Below are 25,083 nucleotides of genomic sequence, written 5' to 3' on the forward strand. Positions count from 1 at the left end.
CTGGGACATGATCAGAGCCTTTTCACTGTTCAGAGTTCAACTGCAAATAACCAAGGGAAATGTAGGTACTTCACATTGATGACAAATGTTGAGATTTAAGATATGGATACTGTGGCTCAGTTTAAACTGAGGTTATATTATCAGATAAATCTGTAGACTAATCCCCTCCTGAAAAATGGGTATTGGTCAAAGCTTCAAATAAATTTGTATTACTGCCACTCAGGTACAGTAATGCGTGTCATGCACACAATGTGCAGTGTTTTCCACCTAGACTGTGGCGGCCCACATTAGTCTCATTTGTCGCATCAGAGTTTCATTATGATATGAAAATGTTTAAACACTTCTCACAACAAGAAAGATCTTAGTTTTGTGTCATTGCTTCATTGTAGAGTTGTGTGCTCTTTGCCCTTCTGTGGTGCACTCTCTCTCCCACATCTTCTGTGGCCAACAAAAACATCCATAAAGTTGTTACTGTCCTGTCAGCATAATATTGGTACATACTGTTTTTGCCATGTGTGTTACGGTTAAAGCATACAGTTCTCAGTAGGCAGGTATATGCTGCCTGTGTCTATGATGAGTAGAAGTCCTTTAACACAATGATTATGACCATTATCTAACCTGCGCTGGTGGTGGGTGAGGTGCGTGTGTGCCAATCGCTCCATGTCAGAGTCCATGTCATTGTCATCATCGTCCTCTGAATCCTCGTCGTTGTCGTCAGAGTGCAGATCCTGCATCACTGACTGCAGCGGGCCCAACACTTTGTGTGAAAGAACACAAATGACAGTGGAATTAAGCTTCATTTGAAAAATAAATAAAAAATTCAATGCAAGTGAAAACGTGCACAAAGCAGCAGATCATGCTGTGTGGTGGAGGGATGGTTCCATTTCTAATCGTCACCAAATCCAGCGGAAAGACCAAAACCACAAAAAATAACAAGACCAACAATCTGCTACTCCATCTCTCAGTACTTCTCTGCTCTGTAGCCAATTTCAGACATAACTTTGCCTTTCACATATGCACAACACAGCACGGGCTGGGGGGGGGGGGGGGTTCTCTGCACAGACTCGTTCACAACAGCAATTCAATTTCACATTGAATTCTCCTGAATTTCGACATACTTTGTACTCATCTGCAGAAACTGTCTCTCACTCGGACATTTGCGTTCACACATGCGACTCCTCTGGAGAAAACACGGAGTAACTGCAGAGTTCAATGCATTGCTGAAAGCAGCTTATGCCCATTGGTTCATACCAATGGGAATCCTTTGAAACCTGCCCACTAAGTGTATCGTTAGTTTATAAAAAGATTCACTGAACAGCTGGACACTGACTTTTAAACAAAAAGGAGGAAAGTTAATATATTTGCGACTAGTTTCAACTGCAGATTAATCAAAATTTAGTGCTGTAGTGAAGATTTCTGTAGGGATTAAGTCAACCAACACAACATTGTGGCTCACTGATGTGTTTTCAAAGCTTTTGTACAACAATAAATGTAATCAACCAAAAAGACAGGACAGAGAGAATATGCACTTATGTAGCTGCATCAGCAATGATGGTTCTATCAAGATATAACACTAATACCCCTGCTGACATGGCCGTAAGGAGGTGCATGAATGTTCATGCAAATAGACAAGCGGGAAAATTGTTCTCCATGCAAATGTGACTGGATTGTGGTGGCCTCACAGGTCTCAGGTGAACTGTTACCTGTGTGGGTGGTGGCAGGAATAGCCACCCTTTTCCTGATGATTAAGTCCACCACTGCATCCAGGGAAAAATTGCAAACACAAGAAGACGTCACCTTCAAGAACAGAAGCTCCAAAAATACAAAAGGTCCCATGTTATGGGTCAAACAATGCATTCTTAACCCATCTTGCCCCTTTGGACTATTTTCCGTTCTTAGCGACTTTTAGTGCATCTAAAAATCATTGTTCGAGGGACTAAAAAAATGTGTCCCTAAAATGTCAGCTTTCTTATTCAGATCATGTGAGCTTCACTGGCTAATTAAAAAATAATTTCCAAATGAAATGCACAATAATCAGCGACTGTAAATTGAGGGACTTCCAGAAAGCTACCTTGTCGTTTGTGGTGGGTGGGAGCAAAGCCTGAACTGGAGCTGGAACTGGCTGGACTGGGCTGTTCGGACTGGGAGGAAGAAGAGAAATAAAACGGTGAAAAATACAACACACATGAAAGAGACTTTAAGTTAATTAATCAGCAACATCCAATATTTTGTATTTAAAAATATTGTATATTTCTGCATTATGGGAATTGAAGGATATGGATTTCTTTGGCTTCTGGCTACTTCAGACACTGCTGGCTCTGGAAGGGAAGGACACTTCACTTCCCAATAGACTTGTTTGTGATTTACAGCTACAGCTTGCGTCAGCATGAAAGTCTGTAGGTTGAATCATCAGTACAAAAGATCAACAGCTGCATTAGAAAATATAAAAAGTCAAAGCTACAAGGGTGGGTACATAAAAACCTCAGGCGATCCGTTAAATTAAACTTCCATGGTGCATTCTGGCAAGGAACATCCAATCAGAGAGAATAAGACTCTAAGATCCTCCAAAAGCAGCCGGTGGTTAATGATTATGTTATTACTGCATCTTCACGTGTGGATTTTGGGTCGGTTGTGAATGACTTCAATGAGGGCCATGCTCTGTTCTCAAGTTCAATGACAAAGCACTCTGAATTGATTGCCCCTCTGACTTGCCTCTTCTCCATATCAATAGCATCCAAAACACAAGGTTGTAGTCTTATTTAGAGCAGTGTGCCCTGCCAAAAGGATGGACACAACATGGAAATGATCACAGGCATGATCCTTAACATAACCCTATCGGAGTGGCACATTATTCAGGAGCTTCATGTGTTTCTATATTATTGCAATTTTTAGAAATGTTTTAAATGGGCACAAATGTTTCCAAAAACCCACTTCACAATAAGCTGAATCAGCAGAGTCTAAATACACAATCCAGAAGTTCTTGTTTAAATGGAAATTCTCCAGGGCCAATACATGCTCCTTCAGAGGTGCTGTTCTGTCATGACAGGAGTTCCCCTCATACAGTTTTTGAACACCCCTCAGTCTGTCAGCCATGTCTGCATTGATCCAAGGCGTGCACGGCTGTGAGAGTGACTCCGTTCACCACATTCCTGACACTTGTTCTTCTGCTTCTCTCTGCACTCACTGCTGACCCACTGCCTGCTGACAAGAGAGGCTGTGGATGAAAGACATTCTGAACAAAGCTGGAACTTTTTTGTGACCAGTCCTACTTGTGTCAGTATGAAAACGAGCCGCATGGTGTCATCAAGAAGAAACTGTTGCCTCTAATAGGAAACATCATCTGATTAAATGTCTGGAGGGATTTTGCATCTATTGTTCAAACACTAGAGAAAACGCATAGTAAGGCGCTGTAGAAAAGATCTTACAGCATCATCTGTGTCGTGCTGCTGGAGAGCAAACCTCCACCACATTAAGCTAATTTCATTTGGAGACAGGCAAATGTGGACATTTGAAGCAGCCATCAGAGCTAATCATGATTCATTTAGGTGGGGGGCCAACTCCTGACCCCCTGAGTACAAAGCAGTGACTTTTACAAGCCCATGAGAAACGGCTCTGCTGAGGCAGAGATCCAGACCCTGAAGTCCCAGATTGTTGTTGATGCAAATAAATGCCAGGCAAATGTCTTTTAGGCCTCCACATGCTACAAACTAAAGAAATCAAGTGCAGATGTGACCTGCTGGAAAACATTGCCCTGCAAGGATATACTACTACAACTACTACTACTACCACCACCTTCTCATGGGACAGATACTATAGGAAAAATAAGATGGCACATACGACATCACCACATGCGAGAAACAACCACAAATATACTATTCATGTGCTTGTGTTTCAGTTGTAGGAACTGGTGTTATAACTGTGCATTTGTTTTTGACTTCTTTTGCTAAATTCGTGCAGACGCTGCACGAATCAAAGCTGCAGGAGTAAACAATCAAGCGATATATTAACATTCATTTTTTGTATCCTCCCATGTCAAAAACAGTCCTCTTCATTCCGCAAAACAGGAGTGAACATATGCATGTTTTGATTACATAATATGGATATTAATGTAATTTCTGATCTCTTATCATGTCTCAAGCATTTACTTCATAATTTATTGTGAAATAAGTAGTTCCTTTACCTAAGTAAATAAATTAGTTTTCAACCGGAGAGATATGTAGTTTGTCCTGCGCTGATGATTCCTAATTACTTGGATGCAGAGTCATTTGTGACTGCCCGTCCTCTTAAGACAGGGCTGATATGTGGATATGTGCATAAATTGCATAGAAAAAGGAGGCTGTGAGTGAGAGTTAGTGCTCAGGGGAAGAAAGAGCTCACATTAGTAGATGGAGCAGCAGACTTAATGGACACATTGTAAAAGTGATTATCTGGCCTCTGATTTGTTGACCTGCCCTTCCCCCTGGCCTTAAGCATTCTGTTTCCGTTGTGTAGTTCAAGTTCAAACATTCAGAAATTAGTGGTGACATCAGCAATTAATCAGGTGAAGGATTATCTGTCTATATTTAGATTTGCTTGGAGCTTAAAAGCATGTTGACAGAATAGTGAGGGGAAACTGTGGCCCTCTGTGTCTGGGGAAGTAATTTTATTCTGTTTGGGCAAACTTTTGATTTATTACTTTAATAAACAACCTTCAAGATAAAGGAGAACTATTGTATGAAGACTTATTACATAATAAGAAAATATTAGCTGAGACAGCGTACAAAACCTCCAGTCAGTTGTGGTCGGGTGAAGGAATCAGGGTTTTGATTAATGATATTTCACTTAATCTGTTCAGTACATTTAGATAATCATGCTGACAAACGGAAAAGGAAAAAATCTGAAGTTGGTTCCGCTCACAGCTTTTTTCACCTTGAACCAAAACCCTTTATCTTCCGAGTTCAATAGCCATGATATTCTACATCTTATCTATGCACTGTGTGATCTCTTTGGCTTTTGCCATGTGAATTCTGCCGACTGACTGTTAGCCTTTAGTCCTGATATGGTACCTCCTCCACCTGCAGGCTGGATGATCAGATTAGCTGTAAAGCTGCATCACTGAGAACAATATGCACTTGGATCTCGATGTGCAAACCCAAATTCATAAAGGCCTCTGCTACTGCAAACCAGGAAACAAATTGGGGAGAAGAGACCAAACAGAAGACACACGAGAGAAAAAGAGAGAAGTGAGGATAAAAGGCAGAGGGACTTCAATGCTTGTCACCTCCTGCCAACAAACAACACACAGCTGGTCTGTTGGTTTATGGGACAGCTCCTTCAAGGGGCCATATATCTTGCCACCACTCCTTTTTAGGGCTTTTGTCCTGCTTCTCTCAAAGCCACCGAAGCTACCCTCTTCAAAGACAATAAATAGTCTTTAGCTGTTGCTCACTGCCATCAATTTGGCTTCCTCTCTTAACTCTCGGCCAAAGAGAAATGCCAGCAAACAAGACCTGGCTGAGCAGGACTATTTGGGTTTCTTGTCTAATTCAGCAGGGGCTGTCCAAACAAAATGATTTTAATGTGAACTTAGAGGCCTTTCAGTTTGACAAAGCCATTTATACTGTAATGCTGCTAATGTAGAGTTAACTTCTGAACTCTAGCTGTAGTTAACATTGCAATGTTTTTCTCTTTGGAGTGCATATTTTCTGTTAAATTACCTCATCAAAGACTTTGATCCTCTTGGCTCAAATTGTCTGTCACATTACAGGCTCTCAACCAGAGGGGGAAGTTCAAATCAATCTGTTTCAGGAGGTTCTTTTCCAGGAAGTTAATAACAGATTTTTTTTTAGACGATTAATGTTTAATCAGTTTTTTATTTTAGGATTGTTGATGATGAAATAACACTGACTAATGAGGAAAATTTAGAGTGGTACTGCTAAAGACACGGGCGCAACCTGTCAGCACAGTTTGTCTGAGACCCATAATTAAAAGATAATACTGCCATATCTTTTATCAGTTTAATGTCAACACATTTTTGTTGGTCTGTTACATGGTCTCTTTACACTTCCTTTCATGTAGAGGCTCATGATAATAATAATAAAAATAAAAACTGGGTAGCCAAAAAAGATTTTTGTTGTTACTGCCCCCAGGATCTTTGCATTTATTTCTTAAGCCATTCAAATGTTAAGTTATTTAAAAAAAATACATATCAACCCCATTCAACCACATTCCTCCATGAATAATCCACTGCATAAGGGCTTAGATTTAAAGCTAACTCATGCAGGTAAAAAAATCCCTCCGTCTGTACCCACATCCAGGGTGCTAACAACATGGTTCTCATGCTAGCAAAGCAGCCTGCTTTCCCTTCATGTCATCACCTAGCCCACATTTCCTCCTCTCTGCCGTTTCTGGCCCTGCGCTCGCTTGAAAACACTGAGATCAAACAAGCGGTCACATGAGAGTGGGGCTCTGGGCCGGCCCAGCGCTCGGCCACCGGGGTTGTGAGCCTGGGGAGAATCAAACACCTGGCATTTGTCACCCCACATCCCCTTTACAACAGACCCCCCCTCGTCCTTGTAGGGGAAAACTTAAAAGCCATTTCAATACAACGCAGAAAAAAACACAGGTTTTGCTAGTGCTGAGTAATAATTCCCCTGCCTAAACAAGCTGCGCCTGTGGAAGGATGCACAAAGACCCACGCTTTATACAAGCACCGAGACTAGAAAAGAAAACACTATTGCATAAAAGAAAACTGCTCTCAGAACAGGGATTTAGACCTTTCTTTGAAAAACGCTCACCCCTTTTTCCTCTTTCAATAGCTAAAAGGATTAAAGGGGAACTTGGGGCTATTCACAGCCGTGTCTCCCTTTTCTCCTCAGGTGTTGTAAAACCATAAATCTTAATGTCTACTATTTGGCTTTAAAACAGCCCTTCTTTAGGGGGAGGTTCTCCACCAAATGTGCGTGGACCAGGCAACCCAGTTTAATGTCAGCCTATTCATGAAAAGCACCACTGTAGAGATGAAGTTTTCTAATCCTGCTCTTGAGTTGAACGAAGGCTTTAATACCCAAGATAATAAGGCTAGAACACTTCACATCTATATTTAATCATTAAAAACATATTTCAATCCGTAATTTTCTCTAAATATGAAAAAAAAAGTGTATCTTGTAGCTGTAGCTTGCCTTTGAAGAATCAGTTGTGTTCACTTCCTCGTTGACCACCCAGACGAATGTGACTGAACTCCCAATAGGTTTATTGGTAGCCACCCTTTCTTGCAATTTCCCGCCCCAGACCCCTGGAGTCCACCAGACCACCATTAAAGAAGATTCTCTCCCTTCAGGTCATTTGAGTTTATAGCCCTTTCACACCAAGGAAGCCCTGACCACCAACAAATCTTAACCCCCTTAACGTCTTGAAAGAACTGTATACCTCTCCACTACTTATAAATGGGTACTTATGAAATCTTAAATCAGTTAGTCCATCCTGATGGATTTTGTTGCTTTTTAAACCCCCATGAGAAAAGAAAAGACATGGGTTTCCTCATTGTAGCTGTATCATCAAACAATGAACTGGCATTGACTCTTATTTTAACTCAAACTGTTATTGTCTTGGTTTGGATGAAAATAAAATGTTGTACTTACATCTGATTTGTTGGACTGGTCCTCCATATCAGAGTCATTGGGGTCCACTAGTTGCTGGAATGGAGGAAGCGTTGACACCTTCTTGCGCTCAGCCTCATCAACTTCTGGTCGTAATTTACTTGTTCGCATTTGTGATCTATCCTTTAGTAGTTTCCTATCTGAATGTTGAACGTCTAAACCTGATAGCGGCTTCCCCGAGGAATCCACGAATCCCTTTTTACGTTTTTTGGCAAGATGATCGTCACCGTCAGAGGTGGACAGACGCTTGTTTATCCCTGACCCAAGGGTGATACCCTCAGTCCGATGCTCCTTTGAAAAAGACTTGGGTTCCTTGAAGCCTATCTTAGGATTGATATCCCTAAGTGGCTGGTTCTCTTTGGGTTTCCTGGAAGGTTCTTTGGGAGCTTTGCTGGGTTCCCAGCCGGAGTCTCTGAAGGCACTTTTGGGATCTTTGAAGTCTTTTGGAGGCTTGTCTTTGTGGTCCTTGGAGGGTTTGTAGAGTTTGGAGAAGCTACTGCTGTTGGTGCTGGTGGTTGTGGCAGTGGTAAGAAGGGCAGCTCCACTTCCTTTGGAGCCATCCTGTGGATGAAAACCAACAAATGAATTAGATTCTACACAATGCAGGAACATGTCTTGAAGAACAAATTACTCAACAATAATCAATGGGTTTAGATCTCTTGGTTCCTGATACTAAATCATGTAAAGACTGGATGATGGCAAGTTAAGTCATGCACGAAAATATGTAGGGTGTTTCAGCAGAATTACAATGAATCATCTATGCAACAAAGAAAAATCTTCAGCTCAGCGGATTATTGCACAAGGAAGAGGGAAATCCCACTTTAGGTCAATAGGCAAACATAATATGGCAACGGCATAATTAGCTACTGAGAAATTCTGTTTTGAGAGGATGCAATGGGCTTGTACGGCCAACCTTGTTGTGGTTCATCTTTTAGTTGATTGCACTTAAGACTACATATTGAACTTCTAAAATGCTTAGTCCCAAAACAGCAAAGTGAGCAAAAACGAGGCTGCTAGGTCAAAGGAAGTTTAATCCTCTGCCTTTTACACAAGAGAAAACATGGATGCCACCCTGCAGTTTGGCATTACCATCTGTGAAAAGAGGTTCAATCTTAAAATAAACTCAAAAGGGTCTTCTTAGTCCCCATCTAAAGGCTTAAAGAGCTAACTACGGGCTTCTTTTGAATAGTGTTGTTCATTGGGGGGAAGGAGGCTTTTCAACAGCCGCACATGTGCAACCTTAAAAGTGGATCGAAGGGCAATGTGGAGAAGGAGGAAATGCATTGGTTCTAACGACAGGGGCCATTTGTCCCTTTGTCTCACCTCAAGCCCCCTTGTCAATATTTCATCAATGCAGTAAACCCATTAAAGCAGTCTAGACGACGGGGTGTGTTACAAACTCAGCCCAACCAACACTAAAACCTTTCATTTTGTCTATCTGCTGGTGACCCCAGGACCTCAGGATGTAAAGCTGCCAGCTCAATCTAACCTCCAGCGTGCTCCTCCGCTGCAGTAAACCCATTTCTCTCCCAAGGCAGAGCGGCATAAAACTGCTTTAGTGCTGTGGAATTGACACAAGGAGCCTCCACAGCCATCACCTTTGAGGAGTTCACTAAAATGGCACTTTTTAGCAAACCTTTCAGAACCATGGCATTAGCAGGTTAGCAGGTGACCCAAGTTCATGTAAATCTGTGAATGGCCCGTATTAATAATAATAATATATTAGAAGTAGTTACTAGCACTGAAAACACATAACGAACAGTAACTGAATACATTTTTACTTAACTTTGTAATGTACCATTTGTATTTTAATATCATTACTCTAAAGATAAGCAGTAACATGGGTAATAGGGTTCACCAAATTAAATTCAGGACTTTATGAGATCCCAATTCTACACAATGGAATTTAAAAACTTTCCTACAATTCAAACGGAAATGGATAAAAGCTATCAGGACAATATATTGCCAATTTTTTAGTACTTCTTAGCAGTATATAATAATAATTCCAAATTATATGATTTATTAAATAAATGTGATCTGGCCACAGCTATGGATCATAACATGGGTGGATTAACCAATACAAAATTATGTATTTAATTTGCGGTCTTTGCTAAATTACCACCTTCCCATGCTGCAGCCTAGCTGATGTAGGAGCAGTAGCAACAGTGTTTTCCCCCTGTTCTGACAATAATGACTGAAACTCTGAAAGCACAATCTACTGTTAATATCCTACCTGCGGTTTAAAAATACACAAAGTCTCCTTACAGCCTGAGTCGACATTAGTGAATAAGCAATTCAAGATTGGTGTGGATGGAGTTTAAGACTTTTATATACCAATTAATGCTGTTTTTGAGGCATTTTTCATTCTATATGTCACTATAATATAGAATCAATCTCTATTAAAACGTCTCCAAGACATTAAATGTAATAGGACAACGTCAAATTACAACAAAACAGTTTAGACACTTAAGTTTTGACACTGCATACCACAGCAGCACTAGTGCACCTGGGGAGAGAACACACAGGCAATGTTTTGGATGGCGGCCAATACAAAAATGCAGAACCACCTCAAGTATTCGTCTATTCACTAGCAAGGTGAGATATGAAGTGTCTCCTGTCCTTGCAGCTGCTACCCACACACTCATTAAGTCATCAAGTTGTCTACCTGCTACCTTAGAATTTCCATTGAGTAGGTCAGATTAGATGTGATTAGATTAATTGACTAATCTGTAAAATAGTTCACAGATGACACGATAGAAAAGTAGTTGTTTTACCTTTTGCCAAATAGTTATGATTTATTAGAAAAATATCAAATGCGTTCCATTACTGGGTTGAGGGGGATTTGTGGGGGGGCTCCTGACACAGAGTGTGTGTGTGTGACCTCCTGCTCCACAAGTAATTCATCACCCACACTGTGTTTAGACTGGAAACCGTTTCCATGTGAAATGGGCCTCCTCTGACCTGGCTCTTAAATGACACAATTTAAAAAGGGACTGAAAATAACACTTAATGGAAACAACATGCAACTTCACCGACATAAATTTTTTTAATGTTGCAAGAGATATTGTCTCAGATCTCACATGGAGTTTCTAAGCCCTTCATTTAGGCCATTCCCTCAAACCTTCTTCACTCATTTACAAATTTTCTAAACAATTATTGTCTAAAATCTGAAATAAAGTCGACCATTTGCAGACCTAAATGTTGTAAGAGATTCCCAGTGCTTCTGAGTCAACGGAGTAAGTGCTTATGGCTTAGAAGCGGCCAAGATATAGTTTGCTTAAAGCAAAGTTGGATGCCTTTGAAATCCCAGAGTTTAAATATGTTAGACGTCTTTGAACCTGCCAAATATGTGGGGGATTAGGCGCCTGAAGACATTGAAGGGGTTTCAGAGTTTCAGGACTGGGTGGAGCCCATGAGTGGAGGCAGAAGAGAAGGTTGTTTAGCTCCAGGCTAGACCTGGAAATGAGACTGACCTTTGACCCGAGGAAGCTTTTACTCTTCTTTGGGTCTGAGAATGTGGATGTCAGCGAGCTGTTGGGAAGTGTAGGCAGCTTCAGGTGCTGACCGAACAGAGAAGTCGAGCCCTCCTGCATTACCATCACCTGCCAGAGAAAAAGCAACGACAAACAAATCTGATCAGAGACTCCCTTGCATCAAATGACTTTTCATCGGTTTCCAGTAATAAAGGTGAAAGAGGGAGTGAATATAAAATCCGGAGAATTAGCTACAGAGGTTACCCGTAGTCTGCCTTTCAATGGGAGTATGAGTAAAATCCTCTGTGTTAATCTGGCGAGAGGTGGAGCAGCCAGGTGCAGCAGATAGACAGGATTAACTCTGCTCACATGATCATGTTTACAGCGGCCAACACTACCGTCAGCTCTTTTGAACACAAACTCATGAAATCTTCGCCGCAGTGACACCTCTTTTTTTTGTTTTTCAGTTTTTATATGCTGATATTGAACTTAATCTTTTTCATTACATAAAAGGATATATCATCTACATATGAAGCGATTTTGTGTGCATAAGTTAGGGTATTATTAGCCTAGCTTAGCATAAATAGGAGTATAAAGGAGAATAGGCTTGTTTCAAACATATCTTGCTCAGCAGCACCCTGCATCACCTCATGCCACTGGTCACAAAAGCACTAAACAAGCGTCATGTGACTCTCTGCTGTGTGTTGCTGCAGCAGTGTGTATTCATCTTAAAATTAATCCATTCAAACACCTGAAAGTGATGCTTAATGCTGGAATAGCATAATATAGTTATCTCAGGGCTTAGACAGTGACCAGAATATAGCTGCTTCAGCATGGCTATATTAGAGTGCTGATGTTAATGACAGTAAATATCCCGTCAGGACTGAATTGCTGGTACCAAAGCAATCTAAATGAAACGTTTTGTCCAATTGTTTAGTCATCTTTACAGAAGGTATTCATGATTCCAACTGCATGAGAGAAATCTTACTTTTGAGTCTTCTGAACTTCGTTTGTGAGGATCCCGTTGCTTTGAAAGACAATGAAAGAGACAGATATTTATTCTTAGACAGCTTTATTCAGGTACAAAGAAATGCTGCATGGTTCCAATCTGAGGAATAGGTGGAGAAATTAGCGAGATCACAGAACTTGCAGGGATGACTCTCCTCTGGCCAATGGATAATGTGAGATGTGACATGAAAGTAAGATGGAGGGAGCTGACAGGCAAAGTAAATACAGAGCACTTAGCTCCAGCCATAAAACCTCCTGTCCACAGGGGGTCTCTGGCCGGCGGCCAACTGACTGAGTGCACCCGACTGAGGACACGACTGAATGTAAACTGATGCCAGTTTATCACAACTGTAACAAGTACAGAGACCTTTAAAGATGAGGTCAGCTGATCTACTGTGTGTGGGGCATTCAATCTGCACTGTATCGCTTTCATAACTGAGAGAATCAGGTAAAACAAATCTCTGTGGTTAAACCAATTGTAGAGTGCAGAATCATTTCTTACATAAAATGACGAGACTCAGACAATACAGCAGCTTGTTCTGAATAGAACAGATAAGGAGTTGTTAGGTTACTCCTCCTGCACTGTAACAGAATGACATTTGGCATGCACAGTCACACTTTTCTCCTGAACATCTGCTGCTGCGCCGAAGAGCCAAACAAAGGAATTTCCTCTTTGGTAACCTGTTTACGCCTGAAAAGAAGAAAAGGCGATTCTGCCAATATATCTTGACCATTTAATAATGAATCAAATTATGAGCTTCATTCATTTTATAGTAACTGAATCTTGTATAATACCACACTTACCTGGGAGAGGGATCGCTCACATGCAGCTCTTTGTTGTTTCTACTCACTCTTGTTGAGGGTTAAGGGCAAAAGATTTTGTACCTCGTTAAGCCCTATGAGGCAAATTGCAATTTATGAAGATGGGCTATACAAATTCAATTTGACTGATCCTGTGTTTGTATGTGTATAAACAGCCTTATTCCTTTGTGCCCAAACTATACTTTTAATTTCCAAGGTTGTCTAAACACTATTTTGACTCCATTTAACCCACACACACACTATATTTTTGTGAACAACAAAATAACAACTCTCCTACCCCTCCGGCTTTAAGCAGCTTCTTACGAAACTCCTCCGTTGGGTTGTTGAAGGTGAGCTTCTCACAACGGAGATGATTGACAGGCGGGTGGCCGTCCAGGTGGAGAAACAGGTCGTAATCGAAGCGAACTTTCTTCGGTTCTTCCTGAGAAAAAGTGGTGAACCAGCCGGAGAGGGAGAGAAGAGAACAATCAAATTCAGTCTGTCTGGACTTTTCCCCCGATAATACAGATGAACACTGTGTCACATGAGGGCTACACTCAGATCCAAGCTATCATATTGACCTTCACTGGCGTCATGATTTCGAACATAGTATCTTTTTCTGACTCTCCATTACGACAGAGAGTTGATGGATGAATATACCAATGTTTCAAGACATTTTGTAGGAGGTAGTTGCAGAATACTTACATCTTAAGACGTGTTGGGTTAATATCTGAGGACATGCAGAACCAACATAACAAATGGCCGCTGGATACGCAGGGTAGCCATGATGTGTATGTCTAGTTAAAAAGTAGGTATATCTCCAGCCTTAAAGTTAATAAACAAAAAATCTTAAAACTCCTCATGAAAAAGCCACTTTAGCTTTTGAATGTTCACAAAAACAAAACAAACCCGATGAATCTAAAGAAATGTATTTGTGGGGAGAAAACTATTTTTTACAGAGTTTTCTAGTGTGAAATTGTTTTAATATACCTTGTTTTTGAAGTAAACTTCAATGGGCAGTATGAAGCCTGCGTATCCAGACTCCTCCAATTTGTACGGTGGATCCTTGCACACTGAAATGAAAGAGATGTTTGCTGTTTAAGAGAGCTGTTGACCTTTAGCACAAGGTGACTGTTGAAAACAGAAAAAGACTGGTTCTAATTCATGTAGTTTGGTACAATACAAAGCAGCTGTTGTGTAGTATGCACTACAGCAGTGGTAGCTTTGGGTGGTGAAAGACCCTCTGAATAACACTAACAGTCCAAACAATTATTATTATCATCATCACATTCTCACAGGGTTTACGGAGCGACACTCAGATGAACAACACTATGCTTCTGAGAGTGTCAGTGTGTCACCGTACATACTGAGCCATTTAACCTGCAGCTCTATTCTCAAGAGATCTCATTAACTCCCAATCCCATCGTCTGCGCTGATGTATCAATAAAAAAAAAGGGGGGCTTAAATTAGAACCAGAGCCTTAAAAGCTAATGAATGCACACAGCTGATGACAAGGTGAGGCCCCCCCTCACCTCCATGGCCTTTTAGAGAGACAAACAAGCACAACTAGAGCTCAGGAGTTCCTCCCTGGAGGTGCGTGTTTGTCAGCTTCAGTCCCTTTGGACGCTGCACAAAAAGAGCCAATTAAGTCCATGTGTGTTGAGAGTGACTATGTTTACTGGGAGCACATTTCAGCTTTGGGGCCTTTTTAGAGAATATACTTTAGTGCAATATTCCTGAAAGTAACAACAGCTGCATCAGTAGTCACAATGGCCGTGGCTGCAGTCCATTATTTCCATGGTGGACTGCACGAATGGATGATAATGTAAGATGTCATAAGTCTACAGCAACTAGAGGGAAAAGTGGAAAATGCTCAGGCATCTCTGACAAGTTCTTTCCAGTGGGGAAAAAATGCTTTGGAAACTTTTTCAACGCTTTTACCCTCATGCTCCTTTGTCGTTACATGTTGTCCTACAGTACTAGTTCAATTTTAAACACAATTTAGACAATGTCTCATCTCATCTAATTTTCGTCCGCTTATCCGGGGTCGGGTCGCGGGGGGAGCAGCTCAAGCAGGGGGCCCCAGACTTCACTTTCCCGGGCCACATTGACCAACTCTGATGGGGGATCCCGAGGCGTTCCCAGGCCAGTGTTGAGATATAATCTCTCCACCTAGTCCTAGGTCTTCCCCGAGGTCTCCTCCCCACTGGACGTGCCTGAAACACCTCCTAAGGAAGGCGCCCAGTGGGCATCCTTACCAGATGCCCGAACCACCTCAGCTGACTCCTTTCTAAGTAAAGGAGCAGCGGCTCTAATCCGAGTTCCTCACGGATGGCTGAGCTTCTCACCCTATCCCTAAGGGAGACGCCCGCCACCCTTCTGAGAAAACTCATCTCGGCCGCTTGTACCCGCGATCTCGTCCTTTCGGTCATCACCCAGCCCTCATGACCATAGGTGAGGATAGGAACGAAGATCGACCGGTAGATCGAGAGCTTTGCCTTGCGGCTCAGCTCTCTTTTCGTTACAACGGTGCGGTAAAGCGAACGCAATACCGCCCCCGCTGCTCCGATTCTCCGGCCAATCTCACGCTCCATAGTACCCTCACTCGCGAACAAGACCCCAAGGTAATTGAACTCCTTCACTTGGGCTAAGGACTCATTTCCTACCCGGAGTAAGCAATCCATCGGTTTCCTGCTAAGAGTCATGGCCTCAGATTTAGCGGTGCTGATCCTCATCCCAGCCGCTTCACACTCAGCCGCCAGCCGATCCAGTGAGTGCTGAAGGTCACAGGCCGATGATCCAATGAGGACCACGTCATCTGCAAAAAGCAGTGACAAGATCCTCAGACCACCGAACTGCAACCCCTCCCCACCACGACTACGCCTCGATATCCTGTCCATGTATATCACAAACAGGATTGTTGACAAGGCGCAGCCCTGGCGGAGACCAGCATCCACTGAGAACGAAACTGACTGGCTGCCGAGGACGCGAACACAGCTCTCGCTTTGGGAGTACAGGGATTGGATGGCCCTGAGGATAGACCCCCTTACCCCATACACCCGCAGCACCTCCCACAGTTTCTCCCGGGGGACCCGGTCATACGCCTTCTCCAGATCCACAAAACACATGTAGACCGGATGGGCATACTCCCAGGCCCCCTCCAGGATCCTTGCGAGAGTGAAGAGCTGGTCCGTAGTTCCACGTCCGGGGCGTAAACCACATTGTTCCTCTTCAATCTGAGGTTCGACGATCGGCCGAACCCTCCTTTCCAGCACCTTGGAGTAGACTTTACCAGGGAGGCTGAGAAGTGTGATACCCCGGTAATTGGCACACACTCTCTGGTCCCCCTTTTTGAACAGGGGAACCACCACCCCGGTTTGCCACTCCTTTGGCACTGTACCCGACTCCCACGCGATGTTGAATAGGCGTGTCAACAATTTAGACAATGTGTAATCTTATATATTCATTCTTAAAAAAGCTGTTCCACTGACTACACAACTCACACCTTCACTCGAGGTCCACTTACTGACATATACCCAGGATTTTTATTACATTATCAATCAATTACTACCTATTCACTCATCAGAAGTTACGAGTCCAAATGATCACATGAATTCATTATAATATAGCGATCAAACGTGTCTGAGACGTCCTACGGAGGAGGAATGGGTCCCGACTTTCTCCAGACAGACGCGTTCCCAACAAAATCAAATCCTCTGCAATATTCAGAGGAAGAGTAGTGCAGCATGCAGAGACAGGATGTAATGTATTAATTCCGCTGTGGAGATCACTTGTTTATGTTTACAGCACATCGACACCGGCATAGGCTCTGGAAAAATCCAGAGGCTCTCACACGGACCTTTGTGATTACACATACACCTCTTCTGAAGAAACTCCAGAAGACCCCTGAGTAAAGTGCGATTCTGAAAGCGGCTACAGTGAGCTATGTTTTATAGGGATGCTATTACACATTATCATAATTACAATATTAACTTCATTTTTTCCTCAGTACTGTGGCAGACATAATATTTTGTTTTCATACCAAATACCAGTGTTTTTAATCATATCAAAATCAGTTGGTGCCATGTACTGGACACGTAGTCAGTATTTTTCAAGTGGCGACACACAGTATAGAAATTGCATGGCTGACAGCTTAGCTCCTGGTGATGGAGGAGAGCTTGGAAACATCTTGAGTCATTCTCAGTGACCAGGCTTTGGCGTCAGTCTTGTCGTTGCTGGCCTCTGCCATTTCATTTTTGAGCACCGCGCCTTCATGGTGCGGCAGTGATTGATGGTTCAGCTGACGACGCTGAGGTCGTGCTCACCGCTTGGGCCAAGCCATCTTAAACCAATACCACTAAACAAATATTATGGGTTAGAGTTAATTGTGCAAGTGGGTCAGGTTCAATTACAGCCAGCTAAAAGAGCCCATTCACCACCACACCTTTATATAAACCGAGGTGGAGAAGGAGATGAGCTGAACAAAATGGAAAGAAAAACGTACACTCACATATACTTGTACATGTGTCGGTTTATTTTTCTTATTGGCATGAACTGGGTAGACATGATGTCATCCTGAGATATATTCAGTGCAGCTAGAGCCTGACCAATATAGAGTGCTGCTATAATGAGTCCTAACACACAGGAGATAGTTCATGTTTTTGCACTTCTTGTTTCCTCATCTCGAGGTCGACTGAATGGTTTTCATAAGATGCCTAATGTAAGGTCTGTGGTTCAAACAAGCCACACGATTTTGTTAGGTTTATGCACGTCTTAAAAGATTGGTCGCTAACAAGTGGCTAGACAAAAGACTACCAAAGTAGTCAGGGGCATTAAAAGGTCACCACACCCAACATGAAAACCCACTCCGTTACAGCCTCGTTATGTGTAACTTGTGCTTCTCTTCCTGGGAGCAAAGGCTTTAGTAGAAAATGTGAGCACCAAATCAAATTGATACGCATTTTGGGAAATGGAAAGTAACTTGCATTAGAGATTATACCGTGATATACGTCATGTGGTTATCCTCTTTTGCAGGAACAATTAGACAAGCATACATCAACTTTGAATCCCAGACATTGTAAGCATTTTGTGCTTTGATAGAAAACCAAATATCTTTTCTGGGCTGATGGTCATTGATGGTTTCTGAAACTATTTCAGAAAGCCAACCTGGGCTTTGTGTAACATCTTACTATGTATTGATATTGGATAACAAAGATGTACTGAGAAAATAACTGGTTGTTCATACTGTTAGTAGACTTTTTGATTAGTACTCTCATTTTCATTGTTCCAGTACAATAAAAAGAAAATAGAAATATATGAAATCATATGAGGGTTTTTCCTGCAGGGTTTTATGGTTTTATAGAGGTGAGCCAGTATCTTTATAATGCATATCAAGTCGGACTAAGATTAATCATCCGTTTTTAGTATTTTTACAGTTCAGTAATTTCAATCATTTTCTGATTAGTGTTTCTTCAACGTGAGGATTTGTGGGTTTTCTTTCTTTTACAACACTTGAATTTGAAAGAACAAGGTGACAATTTTAGTTCTGGTAAACTGTGACAGACATCATTAAATCTTTATTATTATATTGTACAATGTTTCCTGACATTCCAGGTGAAAACACAAAATTATTGTTTGCTTACTGTTTATTGCATTTTTGTTTTCTTATTATTATTAACTACATTGATCTTCAGATGAAATGGGGCATAACACGTTCTGCAAACAATATTCCGGGGAAAACCTGCATGTCCATCAAGTTTGGTGTGCAGCCCCTGCCTGACCTTTTTTTTTTTTTTTTAAATAACAGCAAGAACACTTGGATGGACAAACTGAAGAAGAGCCCTGATTTGTTGAAACAGAACAGTAACCTCAAGTGACAGTTAAAATGAAAGGAAAAACCCTGAAGCTTCATGGAAAGGCAGGATCAAGCGAGTAAATGTGGAGTCAGGGTAGCATCTTGGCTGAGGTTCAGGGGATCAGGTTGAAAAGGATAGCAGTATCTGAAGGAGCGTCTGAGAGGCAGAAATGCACAATGCACTCGCTGACCTGTAAGAGTAAATTTTCCACTGGTCACAGAAGCTTTCAAAGTGGTAAAGGGCTGTGTCGTTTATTAACATGGCCTCGGGTTAAACTGAGATGCCAGTCACAGAACAATGCCAGTCACTACATATTTGCCCTTTCTACGCAGACTGGTTTGTAATGAGGCCAGGCCAGACGGTAGGCCTGACCATAAAACAAAAGACAGGACTGGACATAAAAAGTTCTTTAGTGAGGCTTGTGGCTCAAATATGAGCTCCTTCCGCTCACTGATTTACTGTTAATCCCTCTTCAACCTAATGGAACCATTCATCTCAACATCACCCGTCCAATAAATGCCAGGCATTTGGGCGGCAAGGGTCCACATAAAGCATGTAGTGGAGAGGTAGAAAAAAAATATAAAGCAGAGAAACTTTTACTTTCTAATGTGAAATGCTTCACTCAGAACACATCTTGGTCACAACATATATTAGTGATCAGATGTATGGATCTACCCATTTATTTAATGGATCCTCAGCCACTTTACCCTCAAATGTCTTAATCCACCAAAAGCGTATTACACTCTTCTTGTCATATCTCTGATCAAGTAATTTGAGCTACACTATCAGAGGACGTTATAATGATCCACTAATCAATATTTTTTATACTAACAGGGAGTTCCTCGAAATGAAAAACCAACAGAATTATCACTAACTCTGCAGTACTTTTTAACTTTTGCTGAGCTTTTTAACCTCTGGTAGCTGTGGCTCAGGGTTATTTTATTTCACTGCTGTCAGTCAATATGAGAGCGGTCAATTTTAGTCTCCTACTGCCAACCCCTTGCACCACGGCTTCAAGTTAATGTTAGCTGCTGGAAGATAAATTACACTTGTATTTATTAATCATGAGCACCACTGTTCAACCTTCACATGGTTCATTAATATTCATGACCAGCTAAATGTGTGTTGTCTAAACTGGCACATTTATAGGCTACTGATGCTAGTACTAAACAAATCAGACCCTATCTTATTCCCCTCAACAAATGCATACCCATACGGTAATGTCAACATTTTTGAGTCCAGCGGAGGCTGAATGTGAAACGGTGTGCCGCTGCTGACCAATTCAATCTGAATCAGCAAAACCATCAATGTTTTTCAAACTTCTGCAGGAGAAATGATTACCGGTTAACGGCTATTTCAATGCAATTTTATTGCAGACACAAAATGTCCATATCTATACAAAATAAAATACAAACAAACATAAATACGATCATAGCAGCCCACAAATCGAAATTAATTAAATTATTGTTTAGATGCATACAGGCATTTGTTCGAGTGCCATCAGGAACAAGAGGAATACCTTGTGTCACTCTGTCGAGGTTCAGTTAAGGGCATTATGATGACATTTTTCAAATCATTTACATTTTTATAGAATTCAACAAGACCACATGGAAAGTAAGAACATTACTGGCCACAAATCTAAAATTGCGCTGGTCCATCTTGAGAGCTTAAGAAAGCTTCTACTTACCAGTTTCCTTCAGTGCATATATACATACATCTGTGCCATGTTGGAATTTTTAAATGGTTAATATATATTCTTGAAGTCAACCCAAGAGAAGTTGTCGAGTACTTTGGGAAATAAACTAGTCAGAGCAATTGGCCTGTAATTTTCCATGCTGGATATTTTTCCAGTTGGTTCTTAACAACTGGCACTAGCATGACACACAACACAGAGTCAGGCAATATGCCATGCATTAGCAGACCAGTAAAATAAACACCAAGTAACACTGAGATCCTGTGGCTAGCATATTTCAGATGTTCTGATGTTACATGGTCAAGGCCATATGCTATGTTCACTGCCAATTTCTCAATGGTGTATCAAACTTCATCAGGTCTAATAACCAAACCAGCACTGTTAGAAACATAACCTACAATAACTGCTTCACTCTTAATACAATTAAACACATCCCTGCTAACAGATAGAACCCTGTTGTACTAAATTAATGACTTCTGCAGGGAACACTGTGGAACTTTGTGCAAACTACTTGCTATATTTTCAAAATGAAAACACTTCTTACAATAAGATAACAGTGTGTGAAGAGTCTGTCTAACAAATACAGTGGTTGGTGTGTTACAGTCAGACTGACCAGCAACAGGAGGAACCCCCCCCCCCCACATCAATCAAAACAAAACAGTTTTTACCAACCTTGGTAGGCTGGCATCCTGTAGCTTTAACAAAATAAATTCATTAATCTAAACCAAAGCCGTACAAAAAGGTAACACCATAGTAAAATGTGGGTTTTAATAGATAGAAAATCTGATTAGTTCAGCTAGCGGCAAGCTTACAAACAGTAGTACACATTCTGCGCTGTGTAAAGGGGAAACCACTACTGAGTATTGTGGGTACTGGAGTATAAATCACCATGTGGAACAGAGTGCTCTATATTTCCTGGAACAACATATACAGTAGGATTGGGAATGTGGTCTAAAGCTTAAGGACCCCACCATAAGAGTATATCAGCCTGACAAACATCGAGTAGTCATGATATGAGCCTCTGTAACAATGGCGGGTGGTGATTAGCAGCTCAGCAGGGATGGTGTCTCTGGTTGACTGAGCACAGTCCCTTAAAAACAATCTCACACTATAGTTTTCTCCACAGTGCTGCAGGAACTCTCCTGACCCAAACGACCTCACACTAATCAGCCAACAACAGAGTCCCTCCAACACAAATGGGAGCCAATATTAATCTGCCAAGATTAAAGGCCAGAACGCAAGAAACATCCAAGTTTGTGTTGTAAGCCAACGCACTAGATAAGAAGACCAACAGGTGGCCAGCCTGGGGCAGTTATAGGTTGGGTAGGGGTCAGGAGAACGGCATACACTCCTCACTTCTCATCCTGTAAACCATCTTTATACGGTTGAACTCGGGCGAAAAAAAAAGAAGGTTGTAGGTAGAACTCTCTTCCTCTCTCATCAGCACTGAACCAAGAAGTAGAGCAAGGGGCACATGCATCTTTGTAAGAAGAAATCCAGGCAGCATCATCAGAAATTATACATGAACAACACCATATGCACATCCTGGATTTAAACCACAGGTGTGTGTGACTCCACACCCACCTCGAGGGACCAAACACAGATGGAGAGGTAGACTGGAGGACTAAAGTGAGGGGTGGGGGTTGGGGTTGGCCTTAAAATAATGGGGATGCTCTAGATAGCAGGCTCCAGGTAAACAACACACACACTGGGAAGAAGGGCTGCCAGCACACTCCCATATCTCCCTGGAGGTCCATTATGTGTCTAAGTTCTGACTTCTGATGTGTTTTCTTCTCAAGGGGTCTTTCAGAAAGACACCCTGATTAAAACGTGTCTGTCCTCAGTCACTCAGTCCTAAATTATTAGGGAGCTGATATGCAATATGTGTGATATTGTCAGCGTGGACAATGTGGAATAAGATGGATTTAATCATATTAAAGCTGCTTAAAAGTTTTAACAATAAATTACATTATCATTACATGTCCTTTAGCTGACGCTTTTATCCTTAAGCGATTTACAATTGGAATCCATTAGGGTACATTTAATTTTTTTTAATTGTTGGGGGTTCATCATCTTTCACAAAGTCATTACGGCATGGGCTGGGATTAAAATGCATATTGATATATATATATTATAAATACCAATATACACCATACAATATAAAAACTGGACAACATGATAGCTCCCCAACAGGTCGTCCATCTTTCTAGACAGTCTATGCTGACAAGTTGAGCACTGACAAGCTGAGAAAATATGTCTGCGTGCACTCGTATGCAACCAGGCCCGGCCCGAGGCATAAGCGATACAAGCGGGCGCTTGGGGCCTCCTGACCGCCAGGGGGCCCCCTATCGGAAAAAAAAAATTATAATTAAAAATAATTTAAAATAAAAATAATATTAAATAACTTAAACAAGTGACCTGATTGAATGAAATAAAGAATACATCTATACAAGAAAATTCTGATTTTACGATCAATATATCTGCCAGCGTTCAAGTCATGCATATCAACTGCGTGCTCAATCTGCTGACAGATAATTCGCGGTCATAGACAGACACTGCATAATACTCAAGGTTAAGTTGGAAGGGACATATATAAGCATGTCATCTAAAAGGACGTATCTCTCTGGTGCCCAAAAACGGAAAAAGAAAAGGACAGAAGATGAGAAAAAAGAGCAAGATAAAGGTATGATTGCATGATTATTTAAAATATGTTTTGAACTCATTTGAGGGAGGAGCAGCTCAAGCTATCATAGGAGTTAGCTAGCTATCTAGCGAGTTAATGTCATCTTATATTTGACATCACATGAGCTATATTCATCAACAGTGTATGTATCTCATTAATATACACTTATATAGGTGTATATGACAACGATATTGGCAGTGTTTAGGATGTTCAATCAAACATGTACTGCTAGCTCTTGCCAGGCTTAATCTAACGTTAGCTCGCTGACTGAGGTGGACATTAGCACTAGTAGCTAGCTACATGAAAACAGTACTGTTTTATAAATGTGACATAGTGGTCAGTCTGACAGTGACTAAGTGCAGAGTCTTAGTCCGTGAGATATCGGTTTATATTGGAGGAAACAGCCAAAGGTGAACTTAACCTTCTAGGTGTAAGGGATGCAAGCTAGCATTGCTGTGCTTGTGCACGTTAGTAAAAGTGACATCTCAGCCAAAGATGGAGCACAATGTGCGCTCTGCTCTAAGATCTTTGTTGAGAGATGGCCTATTGGTCTTTATGAGAAAACACCATGTTGAAGTGAGGAGACGTCTGTGATAAAAATATACTTATATTGTATTAATATTATATTTAGGATGTTAAGTGTTCACCACACTGCAATTAGGCTGTGCCTTATTTTGCCTCACTAGAATAGGAATGGTTAGGTGTGGAATTGTTTGTTGATGAGTGTAAGTAATGATGGCAAAATAAACTCATTTTTCATAAACTCACTATCAACTATGCACTTTTGCAATGTTATTTTTTCAGGAACACTGTTGAAGTATTTTGGAGCACAACCAACTGTACCCGCCCCCGATGTGTCATCAAGTGTCAGTGCCTCCACAGCTGATGATACAGCAGGTGAGGTTTTTCTTGATGGCAAATGGCTACATAGTCTTTTAATATGACATGACACATTTAAAAAAAAATAATTACATTTTTTTTATTTGTTGATTTATTTATTTTATCTTTGCAGGTTCACCCCCAGCAGACTTACAGTCACCTGAAAGTGAGGAAGAACTTTTACCCATTGAGGAACAGTTACCAGCATTGACAGTCACTGATACACCGACTTCAACCTCTGCCGGCATAACAGGTCAGTTAATCTAACAGTTTTTGTTTTATGTTGCCTTACTTAACTATGAAATATCTTGTGTTATGTTATGATTCTATTTTTGTATCTAATGTCCCTACAGGTCCCTCTACAGCATCCACTGCTATGGATGTCCCATCCACTCCCTCAACAAGCACCAGCTATCAAGGTGGATCAACAGCTCCTCCAATTGACCCAGCTGAATGGTCAGCATTCCTGTCTGACTCAGAAGGGACTGATCTGGTAAGAAGAGGGCCAGTGCAAATTAGTGACACCTTCACCTTCCCCAAAAAATCTAATGGTCGAAGCTTTCATTACCATTATACATGTAGACAATTAGTTAATGGGGTTTAAAAGGTTAATTGAATACTGAGTCACTTTCATTATTTAATCTATGTATCTATGTAACGTTCTATTTTTTATTATATTCATGCTTGTCTATTTTGGTTTTATTTTGTAATTGGAAATTGCTAACTTAATACGCATTTGCACAGTTGCAAATTATTTATGTAATATGTTTGTGATCATTTGTTTGGAATACAGAGGCACTATCATTATTTATTTTTTAATGTTATTTTTGATAATACTAATGTTTGTGTATTTTGATTTCAGTTTAAGATTGCACATTTACAAATCTGTTGAAAGATCTGTTTATTAAACTGATACTTTAAAAAAAAATACAAATGCTGTTGTATTTAATTATTTTACAATTTAACTTCAGTAAACCACACTTGATGCCTTACTTTGAATATGAAAGTTTAAAATAAATCTGTGATCTAAGTGCCCTCTAAGGTTAAAAGGTGA

General features: G+C 41.1%; 1 protein-coding gene across 3 annotated transcripts in view; it reads right to left on the minus strand.

Annotated features, from left to right (window-relative positions):
* The window catches only part of mllt3 (MLLT3 super elongation complex subunit), a 48,985-nt gene that overhangs the window by 6,932 nt on the left and 16,970 nt on the right, over window positions 1-25,083 (minus strand). Inside the window, exons 3-10 of one of the 3 annotated variants that reach the window (XM_062384249.1) lie at window positions 13,910-13,992; window positions 13,218-13,361; window positions 12,099-12,137; window positions 11,111-11,239; window positions 7,620-8,198; window positions 2,072-2,141; window positions 1,704-1,757; window positions 619-757 (exon numbers count right to left, since the gene is read on the minus strand). In XM_062384249.1, the coding sequence (XP_062240233.1) occupies window positions 619-757; window positions 1,704-1,757; window positions 2,072-2,141; window positions 7,620-8,198; window positions 11,111-11,239; window positions 12,099-12,137; window positions 13,218-13,361; window positions 13,910-13,992 (1,237 nt within the window). The remainder of the gene's footprint in view (window positions 1-618; window positions 758-1,703; window positions 1,758-2,071; window positions 2,142-7,619; window positions 8,199-11,110; window positions 11,240-12,098; window positions 12,138-13,217; window positions 13,362-13,909; window positions 13,993-25,083) is intronic. The other 2 variants (XM_062384250.1, XM_062384251.1) reach the window with 2 other exon arrangements.

Source organism: Platichthys flesus, chromosome 24, assembly GCF_949316205.1.
Source record: "Platichthys flesus chromosome 24, fPlaFle2.1, whole genome shotgun sequence".
NCBI lineage: Eukaryota > Metazoa > Chordata > Actinopteri > Pleuronectiformes > Pleuronectidae > Platichthys > Platichthys flesus.